The 17,500-nt window shown below is 41.9% G+C and overlaps 1 protein-coding gene across 1 annotated transcript in view; it reads right to left on the bottom strand.

Annotated features, from left to right (window-relative positions):
• LOC135107132 (cell adhesion molecule Dscam2-like) overlaps positions 1-17,500 on the bottom strand; it is a 282,482-nt gene that overhangs the window by 189,248 nt on the left and 75,734 nt on the right. Inside the window, exon 3 of the mRNA XM_064016842.1 lies at positions 2,247-2,393. Within this exon, the coding sequence (XP_063872912.1) occupies positions 2,247-2,393 (147 nt within the window). The remainder of the gene's footprint in view (positions 1-2,246; positions 2,394-17,500) is intronic.

Here is a 17,500-nt window from a genome sequence, read left to right on the forward strand (position 1 = left end):
TGAGCGTCTACCTTTCCTTCGTGACAGCGACGCTTATTCACCTAAATGAAATGCATCACAACGGCTAATGACAGGCGTCTTTAAGGAGGAACGTTAGCCTCGTGTGCTCAACAAGTACGTAGAGTGAATAGAAGAGAGGGAAAGAAGGCTTAGGAAAGGAAGTAAGGCAAGGAGCCACCAACACAACAAAAACATGGCAAAATCAGATATGAAATACACATACATTCCATAAGAAATCGCGCGCGCGCGCGCGCGAGAAAGAGAGAGAGAGAGAGAGAGAGAGAGAGAGAGAGAGAGAGAGAGAGAGAGAGAGAGAGAGAGAGAGAGAGAGAGAGAGAGAGAGAGAGAGAGAGAGAGAGAGAGAAGTTAAGTCCTATGGCGATTACAATTATTTCTTCTCAAATTGGGCATCAAAGAAAAACAAAACATAATTTGATAGATACCAAGAAGCTGAAGGTTGAAGGAGTCAGATCGTAGAGGAGGCCTAGCACTCGTGTAATTAGCGTGAATGCGAGTTGAACGCGAGGTTGGGCAGATTTATGGATGAGGGAGGCGTTATTGTGTTAGGCCTAGGACAGTAGCGGACCTGCTGGCTGGCCCCTTACAACCTCCTTAGTAGTGGAGAAATTGTGGATATTGATGAGTGAATCTTTCTATTAGTATTTATTATTTGTTTGTATTCATTAATATTGCTTAGCTTTGTCACGTAGTATATTAAGAATTTCGAATACTGGTGTAATTATGTTCGGGTTGATGCACCATCAACTCTCTCTTCTCCATTGAATTTAATATTACTTGCTATAAACTTTACTTTCCACTCATATTAAATACATGTTTATTTATTTATTGTATGTTATTAAGAAGTTCAAATACTAATGTAATCATATTTGTATTGTTGCACGTTCTGCTTCTTCTGCTCTAGTGGATCTGATGTTACATGCTATAAATTTTACTTTTCGTTTATATTAAGTAAATTTATCATATGCAATATTAAAAACGTTAAATATTGATATGATTATGCCGTACTGAAGCATATTCAAGTACCTCTTTCCCTTTGTAGCTAGATTTACTTGCTATAACCTTTTCTTTTCATTCATATTAAGAAACTTTAAGATTTACACAGCAAAGAAAGTCAAATATCGATGTTGTTATGCTCTTACGTAATGACCGATGTTCAACTCCCTCTTCCCCTTTCGACCTGACGCCAGAACTTCACACCAGTTTCCAAACCTTATTTCCCTCCCTCGCTTACGGAACACTTCACTCCACGCAACATACATCCTCGTCCCTCCCTCCAGTCCAATCTCTCTTAATGGTTACGGATTAATTTCGTAGTCTAGGCCTCGTGAGTGGTACTTCATTAAAGACACGTCACGACCACACTCCTATTTACCACTCTGGCCGCGTGGTTCCCGTCCTCGCGGCCCGCCAGGGGGAAGCCTCCACTTTGCTCCCCCTCACGCAACCAACTGAGCTAAGAATAAGTAAAGAATTTCCGCCTGATCCCAAGAGGACCATGGGATTTTCTACACCAGCTGCTGCGAAGAGGAACACACACACACACACACACAGAAAAAAAAAAAGCCTCCTCCCCTCCCAGTGTGTGTGTGTGTTCACTCTCACTTAAGTTTTTTCTAAGTTTTTCACTGGAGGATACAACTTTGTCCACCACCACCACCCTCCTTCTCTTACCCCACCACCCCTGCCGCTCCACCTTCTTCCCTTTCTCCCACCAGTTCCCTTTCCCTCCTTGTCTCCCATTCCTCCAGCTTGTATGTACCCTCCCACATAACCTACACAAAGAAAGAAAGAAAAGTGGATAACTATAGAATAACATTGATAATAGAGGAACATGAATACCATAATTATAAGTAAAGTAATTTTGTGATTCTACTCGTAAGCTAATCTGAATAAAGACTAAGCAATGCAAGAATATTTTTAGTATATCTAACTGTGGCTACTTATGTACATAAGTTACTAAATCCTCTTACTACTTTATGTTCATCTTTGTTACCATTGAGAGTTCTATGAGATACTGTATGCATAAAGACATAAAAAAATACGTACTTATATGTAAATAAAGCGAAAGAAGGAATATAAAATGTTCATTCTTGACAACTATTGAAGAGATTGCCTTATAAAAATATTATCTAAATAGTTGAGTGATTATTGAAAAAAAATAAAATCAAGCGACGAAAGAGTTAATCCTCAGAGAACAGTCGCTTAGAGAAAGACGCCAATCTTACCACTGACGATAATCCGGGCGATGTTGGAGGCGGCGGTGGCTGAGGTAAGAGTGTGCAGGACCCGGCAGCGGTAGGTGGAGTAGGAATCCCCTGCCTTCACATTGTGCACGAGAAGGCGGCCGTCAAGGAGAGCCTGGTACTTCCCGTCTGTTGTGAAAGAGAGAGAGAGGAAGAGACATTATGCTGCGGAACTGAATGACTGACAGTATCGTGCGGGAGGTGTAGAAGAGTAGGGAGAATTTATAATACTGGTGCGGAGGGGTGTGGAGCAGAGCAACAGGCGCCTCTAAAGGGGTGTGAGGCGCAGTGTTAAAGGTTGTGACTCCTGATCTAAAGGTCGTGCGTTCGGGTTACACCTTCGCGTGGTATTTGGAAAGAGGAAGGTTGGTTGGGAGAGTTTTGCAGTGATATCCAGGAATTATTATTATGATTATTTTTGTTGCTGTTGTTGTTGTTGTTGTTGTTGTTGTTGTTAAACATTATTAGATATTTTATTCTTACTATTTTCATTATTATTATTTTCAGTAATTACAGTACGATGAATTTGTGATTTCAAGTGAGAGAACATTGTGAAATGGATGAAAAGAAAGTTTATAAATCAATATGATCATATGACACTGACAAGGGTGACGAGAGAGAGAGAGAGAGAGAGAGAGAGAGAGAGAGAGAGAGAGAGAGAGAGAGAGAGAGAGAGAGAGAGAGAACATTTCTGATAACCTTTTCACAGCCATTCCCTACCAGCATTTGAAATATGAAAAAAAAGAAAAATGCAACACTTTCCGTATCTTACAAACCATTTCTTACAGACGACGAACAAAAAATATGAAATAGTGAAGCGCACGCACGCGAGAAAGTTAAAGGTGAACCCTACATGTGTGCATAAACTCCCTCCACAAAAATACTCCAAACCATATTTCCCCATGTCCGCTGAATAAAAACGAGAGCGGGAAACACTCGGGAAAACCAGCAGTACAATAAAATAACAGATAGGTAAGCGTGGTATTTTTCTGCAACGCGATTCGCAAACCAGCGACATGAGAAGCCAAAAATAATCGACTCGAAAAGTAGAGAACAGAATAGGTGAAGAAAAAAATTGAATAAGGCTGAATATGAAGGAAAGAATGGAAGAGAGAGAGAGAGAGAGAGAGAGAGAGAGAGAGAGAGAGAGAGAGAGAGAGAGAGAGAGAGAGAGAGAGAGAGAGAGAGAGAGAGACAAGACACAGAGAAAGAGCACACACACACACACACACACACACACACACATACACACAGAGACCCAGCCAAGCACCACCAACACGAAGTACCCCTAACACTACTAAACAAGAGGGTAGAGATGTCACAAAAAAACGGTGGTACTGCTGGTGCCTCCCCCGCGCTGTACCGCCGCCGCCGCCGCCTCCCTGCAGGCGGCACATGCGTGGTGGCTCGCGGGAATGAGGAGATACGAGACACTGTGATGTTCGGGAAAGATAAACGGTGCCTTGATAACGATGGGAAGAGGGTGACAGACCTGATAACGATAAGAGGCACTCAGGAAGGAAGAAGAGAGGAGGACGACGACGAGGAGGAGAAGGAAGACGAGGAAGAGAGGAAAGAAGAGGAGAAGGGTGGAAGGAGGAGGGAAAGGAAGAGTGAAAAGACATTTGTTACTTTTCCTTGCGTGCGTGGTAACTTTTTTTTTTCCATTTTTTCTGTCTCACTCAGTTTCTTTTTGTCATATATTATCTCAACTTTTGTAATAACTCTCTCTCTCTCTCTCTCTCTCTCTCTCTCTCTCTCTCTCTCTCTCTCTCTCTGGGGAAATTTCTGAGATAAGTTAAAATAGGGATGAAGAGCGTCATTACAAGAGAGAGAGAGAGAGAGAGAGAGAGAGAGAGAGAGAGAGAGAGAGAGAGAGAGAGAGAGAGAGAGAGAGAGAGAGAGAGAAGGCTACATGCAATTAGGTATGCTTATGGCACTATTGATTTTATTTTATTTTTTTTTTTGTGTGTGTGTGTGACCTTTCCTCATATGAGCCACTTCATTATGCTCCCCCTCCTACTTTCCCTCCCCTCAGCCCGTGTCCTTCCCGCTGCTCATGCATTCTCCACCCCATCAGGGCATGAGAGGCGTCCCTCCCAAGAATATTTTCCCATTCATAATATCACAATATTTCATGGCAACTGGCTTTCTCTCTCCCTCGCCTGCTCCTTCCTCTCCCTGTCAACCCCTTAACGTGGCTTTTCCTCATCCTGATCTCTCTCTCTCTCTCTCTCTCTCTCTCTCTCTCTCTCTCTCTCTCTCTCTCTCTCTCTCTCTCTCTCTCTCTCTCTCTCTCTCTCTCTCTCTCTGACTCTACCAGTGGTCAAGTCTCGGCATATTTACCGATTCTTGCTTTTCTCTTGTGTTCCTTTATGTTCCCTTCATCGTATCTCATTAGTCTTTCCCCAATCCCCCAAAGTCCATGACCTCTTGCTGCGGTGCCAATCAAGGGGAGGGGTGATAGGCCAGGGGTGAGAAGGGTGAACATAACTGCACACCCTTCTAGTTGACCTTCGTGCAGTGTTGAAGCCTCCAGTTAATTAGTGCTTATGTATTCTTATGCATTATGAAGGTTCAAGGGCAAAAATGAAATAGATAAAGGGAAAATGAAAAATGAAAGAAAATAAAAAATAAGATGGAATAATAAATGAAAATAAACTCACATATAAAAAAAAGTATTAAAGGGTTTATTTACGTTTTGAAGTTCCCTTAAAATTCCTCTTTTTAAATGAGTTCGAGTTGTAGGAAAAGGAAAGAGGTATGATTTCTAAGATTTTTAGGTTTTCTTTTTTTTTTTTTTATTAATGTTTAGGTTGCGTCATTACAAAGGTAAATTTAAGGATTGGCGGTATTTTTGTGCTTTATTTATGAGAAGGTTGTAGTGTGTGTGTGTGTGTGTGTGTGTGTGTGTGTGTGTGTGTAAGTGTGTGTGTGCACGCGCATCTTGATAAAGTGTCAATGCATTAATTATGATACGATATGTGTATTTGATGGCTCCTTGTTTAAATACATGCACATATTGTATAAGATAATACTGAGTAAAGTGAGAGAGAGAGAGAGAGAGAGAGAGAGAGAGAGAGAGAGAGAGAGAGAGAGAGAGAGAGAGAGAGAGAGAGAGAGAGAGAGAGAGAGAGAGAGAGAGAGAGAGAGAGAGAGAGACAGACAGACAGACAGACAGACAGACAGACAGGGGAAGAGAGAAAGGGAGATCAACTGAGATAAGCAGTGACAGTGATGGACAGGAGCACAAGCGGCAGCGGAATGGAAGGTGTGTTGTATATCATGAGAAAAATAAAAAGTCCAGAAGCCGCAGAAATAACAAGATTATCGAGATCGAGGCAGCAACACCAACACCGTCAAACAACACTGCTAAACAACACACACACACACACACACACAAACAAACACGTTACTTACTAGAGAAGAGAAGCACCCGTAACTTTCATTCCTTTCTTAACAATTTTGTGTTTAATATTACTTAAAGATACGAAAAGGTTTAAAATACTACCATAGATTATTTAATTTTTAGTTCATCAGTAATAGTCTCATCTGCTCTTCCTCCTCCTCTTCCTCCTCCTCCTCCTCCTCCTCCTCCTCCTCCTCCTCCTCCTCCTCCTCCTCCTCCTCCTCCTCCCGATACACGAGGGAGAGATAATATACTGCTCTCAGGGCCAATATATTACAGGAGGTATATATACAGGGTGGCCCAAAAGTCGTATACCCAGTTCACAGTTGTCCAGAGTCGTTGTTTATGGTACTGTTTTACTCTGTATGAATCTTGTTTTCTTTTTGCTTTCGTTTTTCTTCTTCTTCTTCTTCTTTGTTGTTGTTGTTGTTGTTGTTGTTGTTGTTGTTGTTGTTGTTGTTGTTAATGATATTGCCCATCTTTTTTTCTTCTCCTCCACCTTCTCCTCCTCCTCCTCCTCCTCCTCCTCCTCCTCCTCCTCCTCCTCCTCCTCCTCCTTTTTTTTGTGTGTATTCATAGAAAATATTCGTGGATATTACAACACACGCGTATGTATTAAGTTGTTGTAGTAGTAGTTGTCATTGTTGTTGTTTTGTTGTTGTTGTTGCTTTTGTGGTGCTGGTATGTGTGTGTGTGTGTGTGTGTGTATGTGTGGGTGTGTGTGTGTGTGTGTGTGTGTGTGTGTGTGTGTGTGTGTGTGTGTGCGTGCTTGTAGTATTAAAATTATTCATTGGTATTACAACTCGCCTGCACGTGTGAAAATGTGTATACATATAGTTTTGCCTCCGCATTGTGTGTCGCGGGATTAAGACGCGAATGTTTACGTATACAACTCATGTCCTCCCTCATACATTTTTAACGCATGAAAATATATGGAGATTTTTCAGTGGCCGGCAGAGTTATGGCATAAATTTACCCCCTCTCCCCCTTCCCTTCCCCCTCCAACCCTCACCTCCACCCACACCAAAAGACTTGAATCGTGGTTTATCCCCGAGGCTTTTTTTTCATACAGCATATATATTTTTTTTACATACTTGGTGTCTGGCTCGTAAATTTAGCGCGTGGCCCTGTTGGCATAAATAATACATACAGGCGTGTGTCCCCAGAATTTGAGGACATGATGTGTGGCGCTCCATTTTTCGGTTATGTATATTTTTCCTGCCTCTTGTGATAAATGAGATTGTGATTTATGGTGTGCGTGATTACGGCCGAAAATTGAATTACAAATGAAACTTTTTTTTTTTGACCAAGGGAAGGGAAGGGAAGGGAAGGGAAGGGAGGAGGAAAGACAGGGAAGGGAGGAGTAAGGGAGGTGAGGGGGGATGGAGTGAGGGAGGGTGTAAAATAATTTATATTTGGTTATTGAGGAATATTTTTTGTTATAATATAGAGCACCACGGCCTCGTCCTCTGGCGCTACGTACACACAATATTACTGAAGCATTACTGTGCTGGGCTGGCGGGTGGAGAGGAGGGGTGACGGGTAGGGTTCCTGAGGGGAGTAGGGTGATCAAGGCTTCCACTGGAGGGGAGAGGAGCAGTGTGTGTGTTACGCTTTGTGATCGTTCTGTTTTGTTTAGAAGTATTGCAGGTTCATGAATTGGGTTCAACAGCGGACGTTAAGTAATTATTTCTCTTAGTAAAACGATTTTATTGTATTCTGTTTGAGTCGCTGAAAGTTTGTGTTTCGTAAAATGTTAGCCCTTGTTTTTAGCTCTTTTTGCAGTGTATTTTTCGTTCAGGATTTTCAGGAATGTTTCGTGATAAAGAAAATGACGAAGATCTTTCTGAATTGCACGTTTTTTTTTGTTTATCTTTCATGTAAATTGGAATAACTGTTATATTTACGATACGAATCATTACTGCCGTCCTCGTCTTTCAGCCCTAAACGCCTGGGACCGCGGGCCGCCACTGTTCACATCCCGGGGTGTTTCTCGCATACTCATTTATCTAGTAGGCAGCTCCCAAGAGAGGATGAAGACTGGTAGACTGTTTGTCGTGTTCCCGGGTTTGGATTCCAACTTGTCATTATGAACTTGTGCAAGGAGCTGCATGCCGCGAATGTGCTGCATTGATTACAACAGAATGTGAAATATCTCTGTATCGAAAATAATTCTTATACTATTAAATATTTGCCTCCATTATCATACTCTAGGTTCATCGCAAAAAGGAATCATAAATAAAAAATTTTTAAAATATAAACATTCCGGAGAAAATTCACATTAGATTTGATGCATTATTCGTAAGAGGACCTTCAACTAACAGAACTACGTTATCGCCTCAATTTACCCAGGTGTGTTTGCCACTGTTTTGATGCTTTAAAGACCAAAGAGACTTACTGGAAGCACGACAATGATAGAGGAAGAAGGAACATAATAATGGAAGACGGAGCTTTACAATTCAAACAGAAGCATAAAGTAGAAAGGAGGAAGACCGTAACATGCGTATAGGATATGACAAGACAGTAGAAAGGGAAAGGACACCAGAACTCCAAGTCTACGGGACACTAAAAGACGGAGGACAGATTGTTACAGAGAGGAGGGTCCAGTTTTTATCGCGCTGTACAGGTAAGGCAAAAGTGCGAACGGATACTAAAACATCGAGAAAAAAATGGAAAGGAAAGGAGAGAAGAGTTGTGTAGCATAGAATTCACGTCGGAAATTTTACGCAATGCAATAGTGAATAAAACACTTTCAGTTATAGCTTTCCTCCTCCTCCTTTTTCTCCTCCTCTCTTTCCTCTTCCTCCTCTTCCTCCTATTCCAATTTCGCCTCTTCCTCTTCCTCTTCCAAGCACCGGACTCTCCTGACTCTTCAAACTTTATCCATTAAACTTTTGAATTCTTGAGATATTTATTTTACGTGGCGCAAAAAAAGAGCAGCGGCGCGGTAATGACTTCGTCGCTTCACCTGGACTTCTGGCAGGTGCTTTGAGGCTTCACCAGGTGTCATTTGCCTTGGGAGGAAGGAGTGTAAAGGCTGATTTAGGAGCCTTTTAGTGGCGACGGTTGGGGCGGCAACGTTCATAGCGCTGGCGGTTTTATCTGTGGCGGCAGCTTTGGGTTGTGATGATGGTGGTCGTGTGATGGTAATGGTGGTGGGGGGCACCGTGTGTGTGTGTGTGTGTGTGTGTGTGTGTGCGTGCCCATTGCCCTTCACGCATGTGTTCCAATTCATGTCTCGAAGGCGAGTGTGCGTCAGTGGCTGTCGCGGCGTCAGCATCTGTAATGTGTGGAATTACCATGAATATTCCGTGATTACCGTGAACTGCGTGGAGGGAGACAGGCGGCGGCGGTGGTGGTGATGGTGGTGGTGGTGGTGGCGGTGGTGGTGGAGGCGGCTGCGGCGGCGGCGGCGTGGCGGCGTTAACCCTCCCTGCGCCCCTCTCCCTCAATTGCTGCCCAAATGTCACATCAAGATCTCGTTTTCTTCTCGCAAAACACCCATTTAAGGGTTTCGTGATAGCCACTACATTACAAACCTGCACAGCTTTCTACCAAAATTATTCTCATACCCTTCATTAATAATTGTTATGGCCGCCACTACAGGGAAGGGAGGAAGGATCGACCCGCGAGTTTAAAAAAGAAACAGTAAAGGAATAGGTGGATACTCTCTCGATGCCGCGACATTCACGTTGGGGTCACGGAGGGGAAATGCAGACCTTCCTTTATTATAAAAAAAAAAAAATGCAAAAGAAAAAAAAATATATAGATGTGAAACTGATAAAAATTTTAAAATGAATATAGAGCTGGGGAAAATACTTGATTTCAAATAAAAAGCAAGAAGATTAAAGCATAATCTATAATAGTACGTTATGAGAGTGTGCGGGAGAGTGTAACCTATATGTAATCTATTTGTTTATTAAATTTCCAGGCGTTTAATATAACTATGCGTTTTGCATTTTTCCTTCTTTTTCGATAAATTCCTTTAAGCTCCATATATTTCATGGTTACCACTCAGCGCGGAAAAGAAAAAAATCTTTGGTTTAAAAAAAAGAAAAAAAAGGAAAAAGGGGATATGTGTTGGAGATCCTTAGAGTGAAGAGAAAGGTGAAGTGTAAAAGAATATGAGAAAAAATTGGTCTGGCAAGTTCTTCCCCAAAATGCCAAGGAGCAGTTTCATCGATTAAACTAGAAAAGTCCCAGAAATGTCGTGGGGTTTCCCTGGCGAGCAAGGCGAAGCACACGAGGGGTGGAAAATTTGCAAAGGGGGGTAGTAAAAAATGGCAAACTGTGTCACAAAAATTTTCTGGTAAAGTGCATGAAAGAACGAGAAAAGGCGTGAGAATAATAGTCATGCACGCAGCTTCCCTTGCCATTCTCTCTCTCTCTCTCTCTCTCTCTCTCTCTCTCTCTCTCTCTCTCTCTCTCTCTCTCTCTCTCTCTGTGTGTGTGTGTGTGTGTGTGTGTGTGTGTATAAATGCGTGTGTGTGCGTGTTTGTTCGGAACTACTTTCATGTTTCAAGCGAGCATTTTTAGGTAATAGTCTTCGGGACACACACACACACACACACACACACACACACAACGTTCACTATGTAGTTTCCCGTAATAACTTGTCCACAAGGCGCGCTCATGTTCACACAGGAAGCGGACGAGTTTCGTAAATTTCAACTCGCAGTCACCCCGTCGCCAGTTTGATCGGAAACCAGAGGAGGTGAGCGACGACCTGAGAGCCGAGCCAGCACTCATCCAACCCCAACGACGTGTTCAATTACTGACTCAATTATTTCCGCACTTCATCATTCTTTCCCGGAGCATTCCTTCCTTCCCTCTCTTTTTCCTCCCCCACCGCTATCTTGTTTTTTCTTCCCATTCTCCCTCTCTTTTTTACCGTCTTCCGTTTACCATCATACCTCTCTCTCTCTCTCTCTCTCTCTCTCTCTCTCTCTCTCTCTCTCTCTCTCTCTCTCTCTCTCTCTCTCTCTCTCTCTCTCTCTCTCTCTCTCTCTCTCCGAATTGTACCCTGCGTTACATTCCTCTCCCTTCTAACTCTTCCCATAGTCTACCCTCTCCCTCCTTGCATTCCTCCTCTTTCTCTTCCCTCCTCTCTATCAAGCGCTCCCACTCCCCTCATTCCCCCCCCCCAACTACTGCCTTCCTCTCCCATGCTCATATCTCGCCTTCCTCTCCCAGCTCAGTCTGTCCTCTCCCTCCACGTCTTGATGCTTTCCTTGTCTCTTCAGTGCCACTTCTAAGCCCTGACTCGTGTGGGATTTTTATATTCGTATTTTGCATCTGGAATTACGTAATCTTAAGTTGTTTTTTTTTTTTGTGTTTTTTTTTATGGTTATATGTAGAAGTCATCCATTGTTGTCATTAGTTATCATTGCAGTCATTATTATCATCACCATCATCGTTATTATTATTATTATTATCATTATGTTTAGTAGCATTAACATTTTATTTTATTTTATTTTATTTTATTTTATTCCTGCACTAGCGCCTCCTCCACCTTTTTCATTCATCTTTGTTGACTGTCTGTTTATTCCAGTCCACCTCATCACATGGGAATTCCTGCACATGTCTATCCATCTCTCACGCTCTGCCTCGTGAATGATGGTATTTTGTTGATAGTTTTTCACAGAATTGGAATTTTGTAAATTTCTTCATGTATTTCTTCGTTAGAAACATCATTCTGCATTACTGTATGTTGATGATATTACCAAACTCTGTCTTATTGCTGTGAAGAGAACCAGAGAGAGAGAGAGAGAGAGAGAGAGAGAGAGAGAGAGAGAGAGAGAGAGAGAGAGAGAGAGAGACAGACAGACAGACAGACAGACAGACAGTCCGAGCGCTCATTGCAATATAGATTTTTCCACTTAAGTCTGCTCCCAATCGATGATGTTCTATTTTTATCTCTCCATTAGTTCCTCCACTCCCACTGTAATGATCAAGAGGAATTCATTATTTCCCCCTCCCTCCGTGTCTCCTCGTACAGTTAAGGCAATGATAACGAAATCTAATGAAAAAAAATCATAAAATAGAAATAAAATAAAATATACTACGCCAACGATCAGGGTTAATTTATTAATTCCCTCTTCCTCCGTGTCTCTTTGCCTAGTTAAGATAATAATCAAATCTGAAAAAAAAGAAAAGGAACATGAAAACTAGAAATAAAAATAAAAAGATGCTCTACACCAATGAGATCAATGTTAATTTATTACTTCCTTCTTCTTTCGTGTGTCATTGCATACTTGAGATAATTACAACCAAATAAAAAAAACTCACAAACTAGAAATATTAAAAAAAAAAGTACTGAACCATCCCCTTTTATAATTCATATGGAAAAGGTTAGAAAAAAAAATAGGGACAAAGGCTTGGCAGAGGAGCACGTGCCTGCCTACCCACAACCCACTCTAAGCTAGACAGGCATACGCGGATATGTGGAATGAACGTCGCGGCTTAAATGGGGTGCGAGTGAGCGCGTGGGACCCTCATGGCAGCGACCAGCCATTTTTGTCCGCGTGCAACTTTAAGTGTCCTTTTCCTTTTTTCTTTCTTGTCTTTTTTTTGGGTATTTTAAAGTGGCTTGTTTTATTTACGCCTTTTTTTTTCTTTTTGTTGTTGTTGTTATTGGTGGTGATGGTTTTGGTGGTGGTGGTGGTTGTGGTGGTGGTGGTTATTGCTGTTCTTGTAGTAGTAGTAATAGTAGTTGTAGTTGTTGTTGTTAGAATAATGATAATGTTAATGAGTAATAATAATAATAATAATAATAATAATAATAATAATAATAATAATAATAATAATAATAATAATAATGACTCACGTGACCCATGACTCGCGTGACCGACGCATTGACTGTACAGAGGGAGGAAGGGGCTGCGAGTACCTCTCCGTGTGTTTCAATATATATATTTTTTTCGTGGAAACTTAATATTGTGTATCTAGTGGAAGTGAAACAGGCAAGTGTGTAAATAAATGTAGTAGGAGTGATAGTAGTAGTAGTAGTAGTAGTAGTAGTAGTGGTGGTAGTAGTAGTAGTAGTAGTAGGAACTAAATCATTGTATTGTTACTACTACTACTATTACTACTACTACTACTACTACTACTACTACTACTACTACTTCCTCCATCTAATAGTAACAGCAGTAGTAGGAATGTTAAAGAAAATAATCACCAAAGAATAATAAGTTAAATTCATTTTAGACTAACACACACACACACACACACACACACACACACACACACACACACACACACACACACACACACACACACACACACACACACACACACACACACACACAGAGACATACACCTGAATATGGATGCATCTGTTAACAGCATAATATCCACAGGTGCAAACCCAGAGGAAGGGAAAGGAGGCACAGGAGGATTGGAAGAGGAGGATGGAGACGGACATACAGAGGAGAAGCGATGAAGAGAGAGAGAGATAGAGAAGGGGGAAGAAGGTAAGAGTGGTAGAAAAGCTGTGTAGATAGAGGAAGACGTGATGGAAGGAGATAAAGTGTTTAGAAATTACTCTGGAAAATAGAGGTCCTCTTGAGATTAGGAAATATAAGAAAGATATATATTGCACTTTTCATACCTTTTTTAACGCTATTTTTCATTTCATAAATCTCAAATAACAGCAGCATTAACATAAAAAAAAGGACAGAAACACCATCAACAATAACAACCAGCAAAAGTAACTACTACTCCTACTACTGTGTAATACTACCACCACTACTACTTTTAGTACTATTACTTCTACTAATACTACCACCGTTACTGGCCAGCAAGGATCCCACACGACTATTGCCTTCCTATACTATACATAAAACTCCTGACTGGTTATAAGACATCCATTCCAAATTATTTTCTCCTTGATTAATTGGATAGAACGTTTAATAGATAGCGTGGCCATGGAAGTTTCCTTGTTTGGGTTGGCCTTAATATTGTCAGATATTTTCACTAACTACATCATTGTTTATCTAATTTCGCTCTAATGCAAAAGCGTACAAAAACAATTGGCTTACAACAGAGTTTTGTGTAGTATGTAGTGTGTCGCCGATTGAGTGCAGTTTCCATCCGACTTGTCTGCCCTTTGTACTAATCGGATAGCGCTCATGTCTGTCTTTCTTATTGATTGTATGTTTTTTTTATTTATTTATTTATTTATTTATTTTTTAGGGATGTTGGGTTTACTCTCTCTCTCTCTCTCTCTCTCTCTCTCTCTCTCTCTCTCTCTCTCTCTCTCTCTCTCTCTCTCTCTCTCTCTCTCTCTCTCTCTCTCTCTCTCTCTCTCTCTCATACCTACCCAATATCTTCTCCTTCATTTAAGCTTATTCTCTCCTCTCACAGCCTGCCATCCATTTCCCTCACCCTCCGTCGCTCTGTCTCTCATATCCACAGGGACAAAGTAACAATTATCCACCTAACAAGGACAAGTTATTCTCGTCCTCTCCCCTTCCCTTGACTTGCCCATGTTAACCGTCCAGCTTCTTTACTTTTTGGCTTCAGGCTTATTGAGGATGTCAATTGCTTTTACCCTTCTCTCGGCCTTCTTGCTGTTGTAGTGACGTCGCGTGGGAATGGTTGTTAGTCTAAAGACATTTCTTGAATTTGGGTAATAATTTTTTGGTCTCTTTTTTGTTGGTCTTGTCCAGTATCCCTCGTACATAATAAAAGTTCTTGTGATGTGATAGTTTAGCTGGTTTCGTTTCAAGTGACCGGTTGACTTGTATGTTTTTCTCGTTATGCTGGAGGTATTCATTACTGTACAGTTTCAAACCTCATATAGTTATCTTTTATCATTCCAAATAAAGTAATATTGATTTAATTGTACTTGATGACTAACGTGAGATGATTTTAGCTTCAGGATTATTGAAATTGTCATCCAGTACGTAAAAACAACCTCAGTTTGTAACTAGAACATAATAAAACGGATGCCGTGGTTCTAAGAAAAATAATGGAATAGTTTGGGGCAAGTTTTGAATATGATGTGGAAAGGTATCAATCAGAGCAGGAGAGATTGAGAGCTTGAAACTTTTTAGCGACTTCTGTAGTATTCTTCAATACTGAAAAGGTTACAGTGTCAAACACGTGTACTCAATTGTAGCTTGTATTTTCTTTGGCTTCACATAACAGGATGAAAAGGAGCGTGTAGGATTGGAACATTAATTACTATATGCTTAAATCCAATCTTTTATTAAAGCGAAAGAATACAAAAGGGAGAAAATTAAAGAGAAAAGTGCGTATGTGTTACTGCACACATGAATGAGTATAACATGTGAGTGAGGAGTGCGGAAATATCTTCGTATGTATATTTCTCTTCGAATTTGTCAGGTTTTTCTTATTCATGTTGCGCAGTTGAATTAATCGTGTGTGTGTGTGTGTGTGTGTGTGTGTGTGTGTGTGTGTGTGTGTAACTTTTTTTTCCTTCGCTCTGACAACTGTTTCCATTCGCCATTCTTCACTGTCTGCGTATTTCCTTATTTTTCTCGTCTCTTCAACCTACACATCCTCCTATAGTCTTTTTTCTTTGCCGCTTGTTCCCTTTTCTCTTTTCTCGTTTCCTGCTTTTTTCCCATCACTTCCTTCAGTTCTTTTTTCATTTTTTCTATTCACGTTTGTTTCTCTTTGCATCTTCACTCTAATTTATTTGCGTCCTTTTCCACGTCTTTTCATGCATTGCGTTGAAAAGACTCTCTCTGTCTATTCCTTTCTATTTTCCTTTCTTTTTAACTCTATTGGTCTGATCTTACACCGCCTCTTTTCCTTTCCTGACCATTTCTTCTTTCTCGTTCAAATATCCTTTTTTTTTCCCTCACTCTTTCTCTTCTCACCTCCCATCTTCACTTCGTCTTTCCTCTTCGAACGCTTTTATGCTTCATATAACGCGTGTAGCTCCTTATCCCTCCTCGTCTTGTGTGTGTGTGTGTGTGTGTGTGTGTGTGTGTCCGTCCGTTCTTTCCTCTCTCTTCCTCTTCCTCATCATACCTCACAACACATATCCTTCCCCGTGCCTCACCTCTCCGCGCCGCCGTCCCTGTGTCACTCCCCCGCTGACAGCCGTATTTCTCGCCGCTATAAATGTACAGGAAAGTTGGAGCTTTGGGTTCGGAGGGAGGCGGGGAGCGAATTTATGGTCATCGAAGTGATATTCAGTGTCAGGGGGGTAAAGGAAGTGGGTGAAAAATGCTTGCGAATTGGATATATTGCTCTGGAAGCCTTGCAAGCGCGTTAGGAGGGAGGTGGAGGAGATGGTGGTGGCGACTGTGGTAGTGGTGGTAGTGTCGGTGGTGGTGAAGGCTGCACCCTGATGGATGGCTGAGTGGTGCGGTGTGGAGTGTTGTATTTAGGAGAGGGAGAGGAAACGTAGTGATGGTGATGAGTAATGGGGGGAAATGTTAAGGGTCAGTTGGTGTTGGTTGGTGGAGGGTTTAATGGTGGTGGTGGCAACTTTAGCTGACAGGTGGGAGGGTGCGAGGCTTAATGGTGCTTACTGCTGAAAGGTGAGTGATACTTAACTCACCTGGGAATGGCTGTGTTCGTATTTCTGTCTGTTTGTGTGTTTAGTGTCGCCGGGGACAGAGGGGAGTGCAGTGGAGGGAAGGGCAGGGCAGGGCGGGGCAGTCAGTTCGTGTCGCGAAAGGACTTAACGTAGTGTGTGTTTGAAAAGTATGAGTGAATTGTTGGTTTTATGAGCGTTGATACCTTGAGCTGGTTATGTGGTGTTATACTGCCTGTCTGCGTGTGTGTGTGTGTGTGTGTGTTATAAATGACAATCACGCAATATATGTACATTTGAAAGGACGAATGTAATTTTGAAAAAGAATACAAACACACACACACACACACACACACACACACACACACACACACACACACACACACACACACACACACACACACACACACATTTTTCAACCCTTTTCTGTGATGAAATGTTGGCAGCAGAGAGACGCCGCCGTGAATTTTAGCAAGGCCACACGCGGTGGCTCAGTAAGCCCCTTAACATGCACCCTTGTGTTCCGTCGCGGCGAGAAGTGAAATTCAGGGGAAAGTTCACACAGCTCAAAGGCGGCGACTCGGCATGAGCAGCTGGTCTCAAAAGGCAGATTTCCGTCGGTTGCTTACTCGGTACATAAGCGGCAGTAAATGTAATCTTTTCCTCGGCGTTTATTGATGCCTCTTTTTGAAGCTGACTGGATGCACAGAAAATCATCTTTCGAGAGAGCTTTTATGTATAGGAGGATTTGACGGAGTCGAGTGAAAATGACGAGAAATACGAGACTTGAGGAGCGCAGCCGGCGTCCCAGACACACGACGGAGTGGAGACAGGAAGGAAAAATAATAGTTTCTTAAATATTTCCTCGGTGTGGGAGTAAAAAAAAATATAAAGAATGAAGTGGGATGGCGTGGCGTGAAAGAGGGGTGAGTGGCGCCAGGCCGTGGAAAGGATGGAGATGGAACGGATGTCGAGACAAGTGGTAAAGGATGTGGTGTGTAATTGTGTTAAGAGCGTTTGATGGTTCGTTAATTGGAAGGTGTGTGTGTGTGTGTGTGTGTGTGTGTGTGTGTGTGTGTGTGTGTGTGTCGTATTTTGTCCGTGTGTGCGCCCGTCTGTCTGGCTTTGTGTGTGTGTGTGTGTGTGTGTATGTGTGTGTGTGTGTGTGTGTGTGTGTACGAGGGTTCATCTCTACCTGGCTTCATCATTGTGCAGTTTTGTGTCATTAACAAAAGCCGAGATGTGCACTACCACGTATATATTTTTCCCACCTCGCAATATATCAAAGAGGCTGGACCTTAGACAAATAAATGT

This window comes from Scylla paramamosain, chromosome 14, assembly GCF_035594125.1.
Source record: "Scylla paramamosain isolate STU-SP2022 chromosome 14, ASM3559412v1, whole genome shotgun sequence".
Classification (NCBI taxonomy): Eukaryota; Metazoa; Arthropoda; class Malacostraca; order Decapoda; family Portunidae; genus Scylla; species Scylla paramamosain.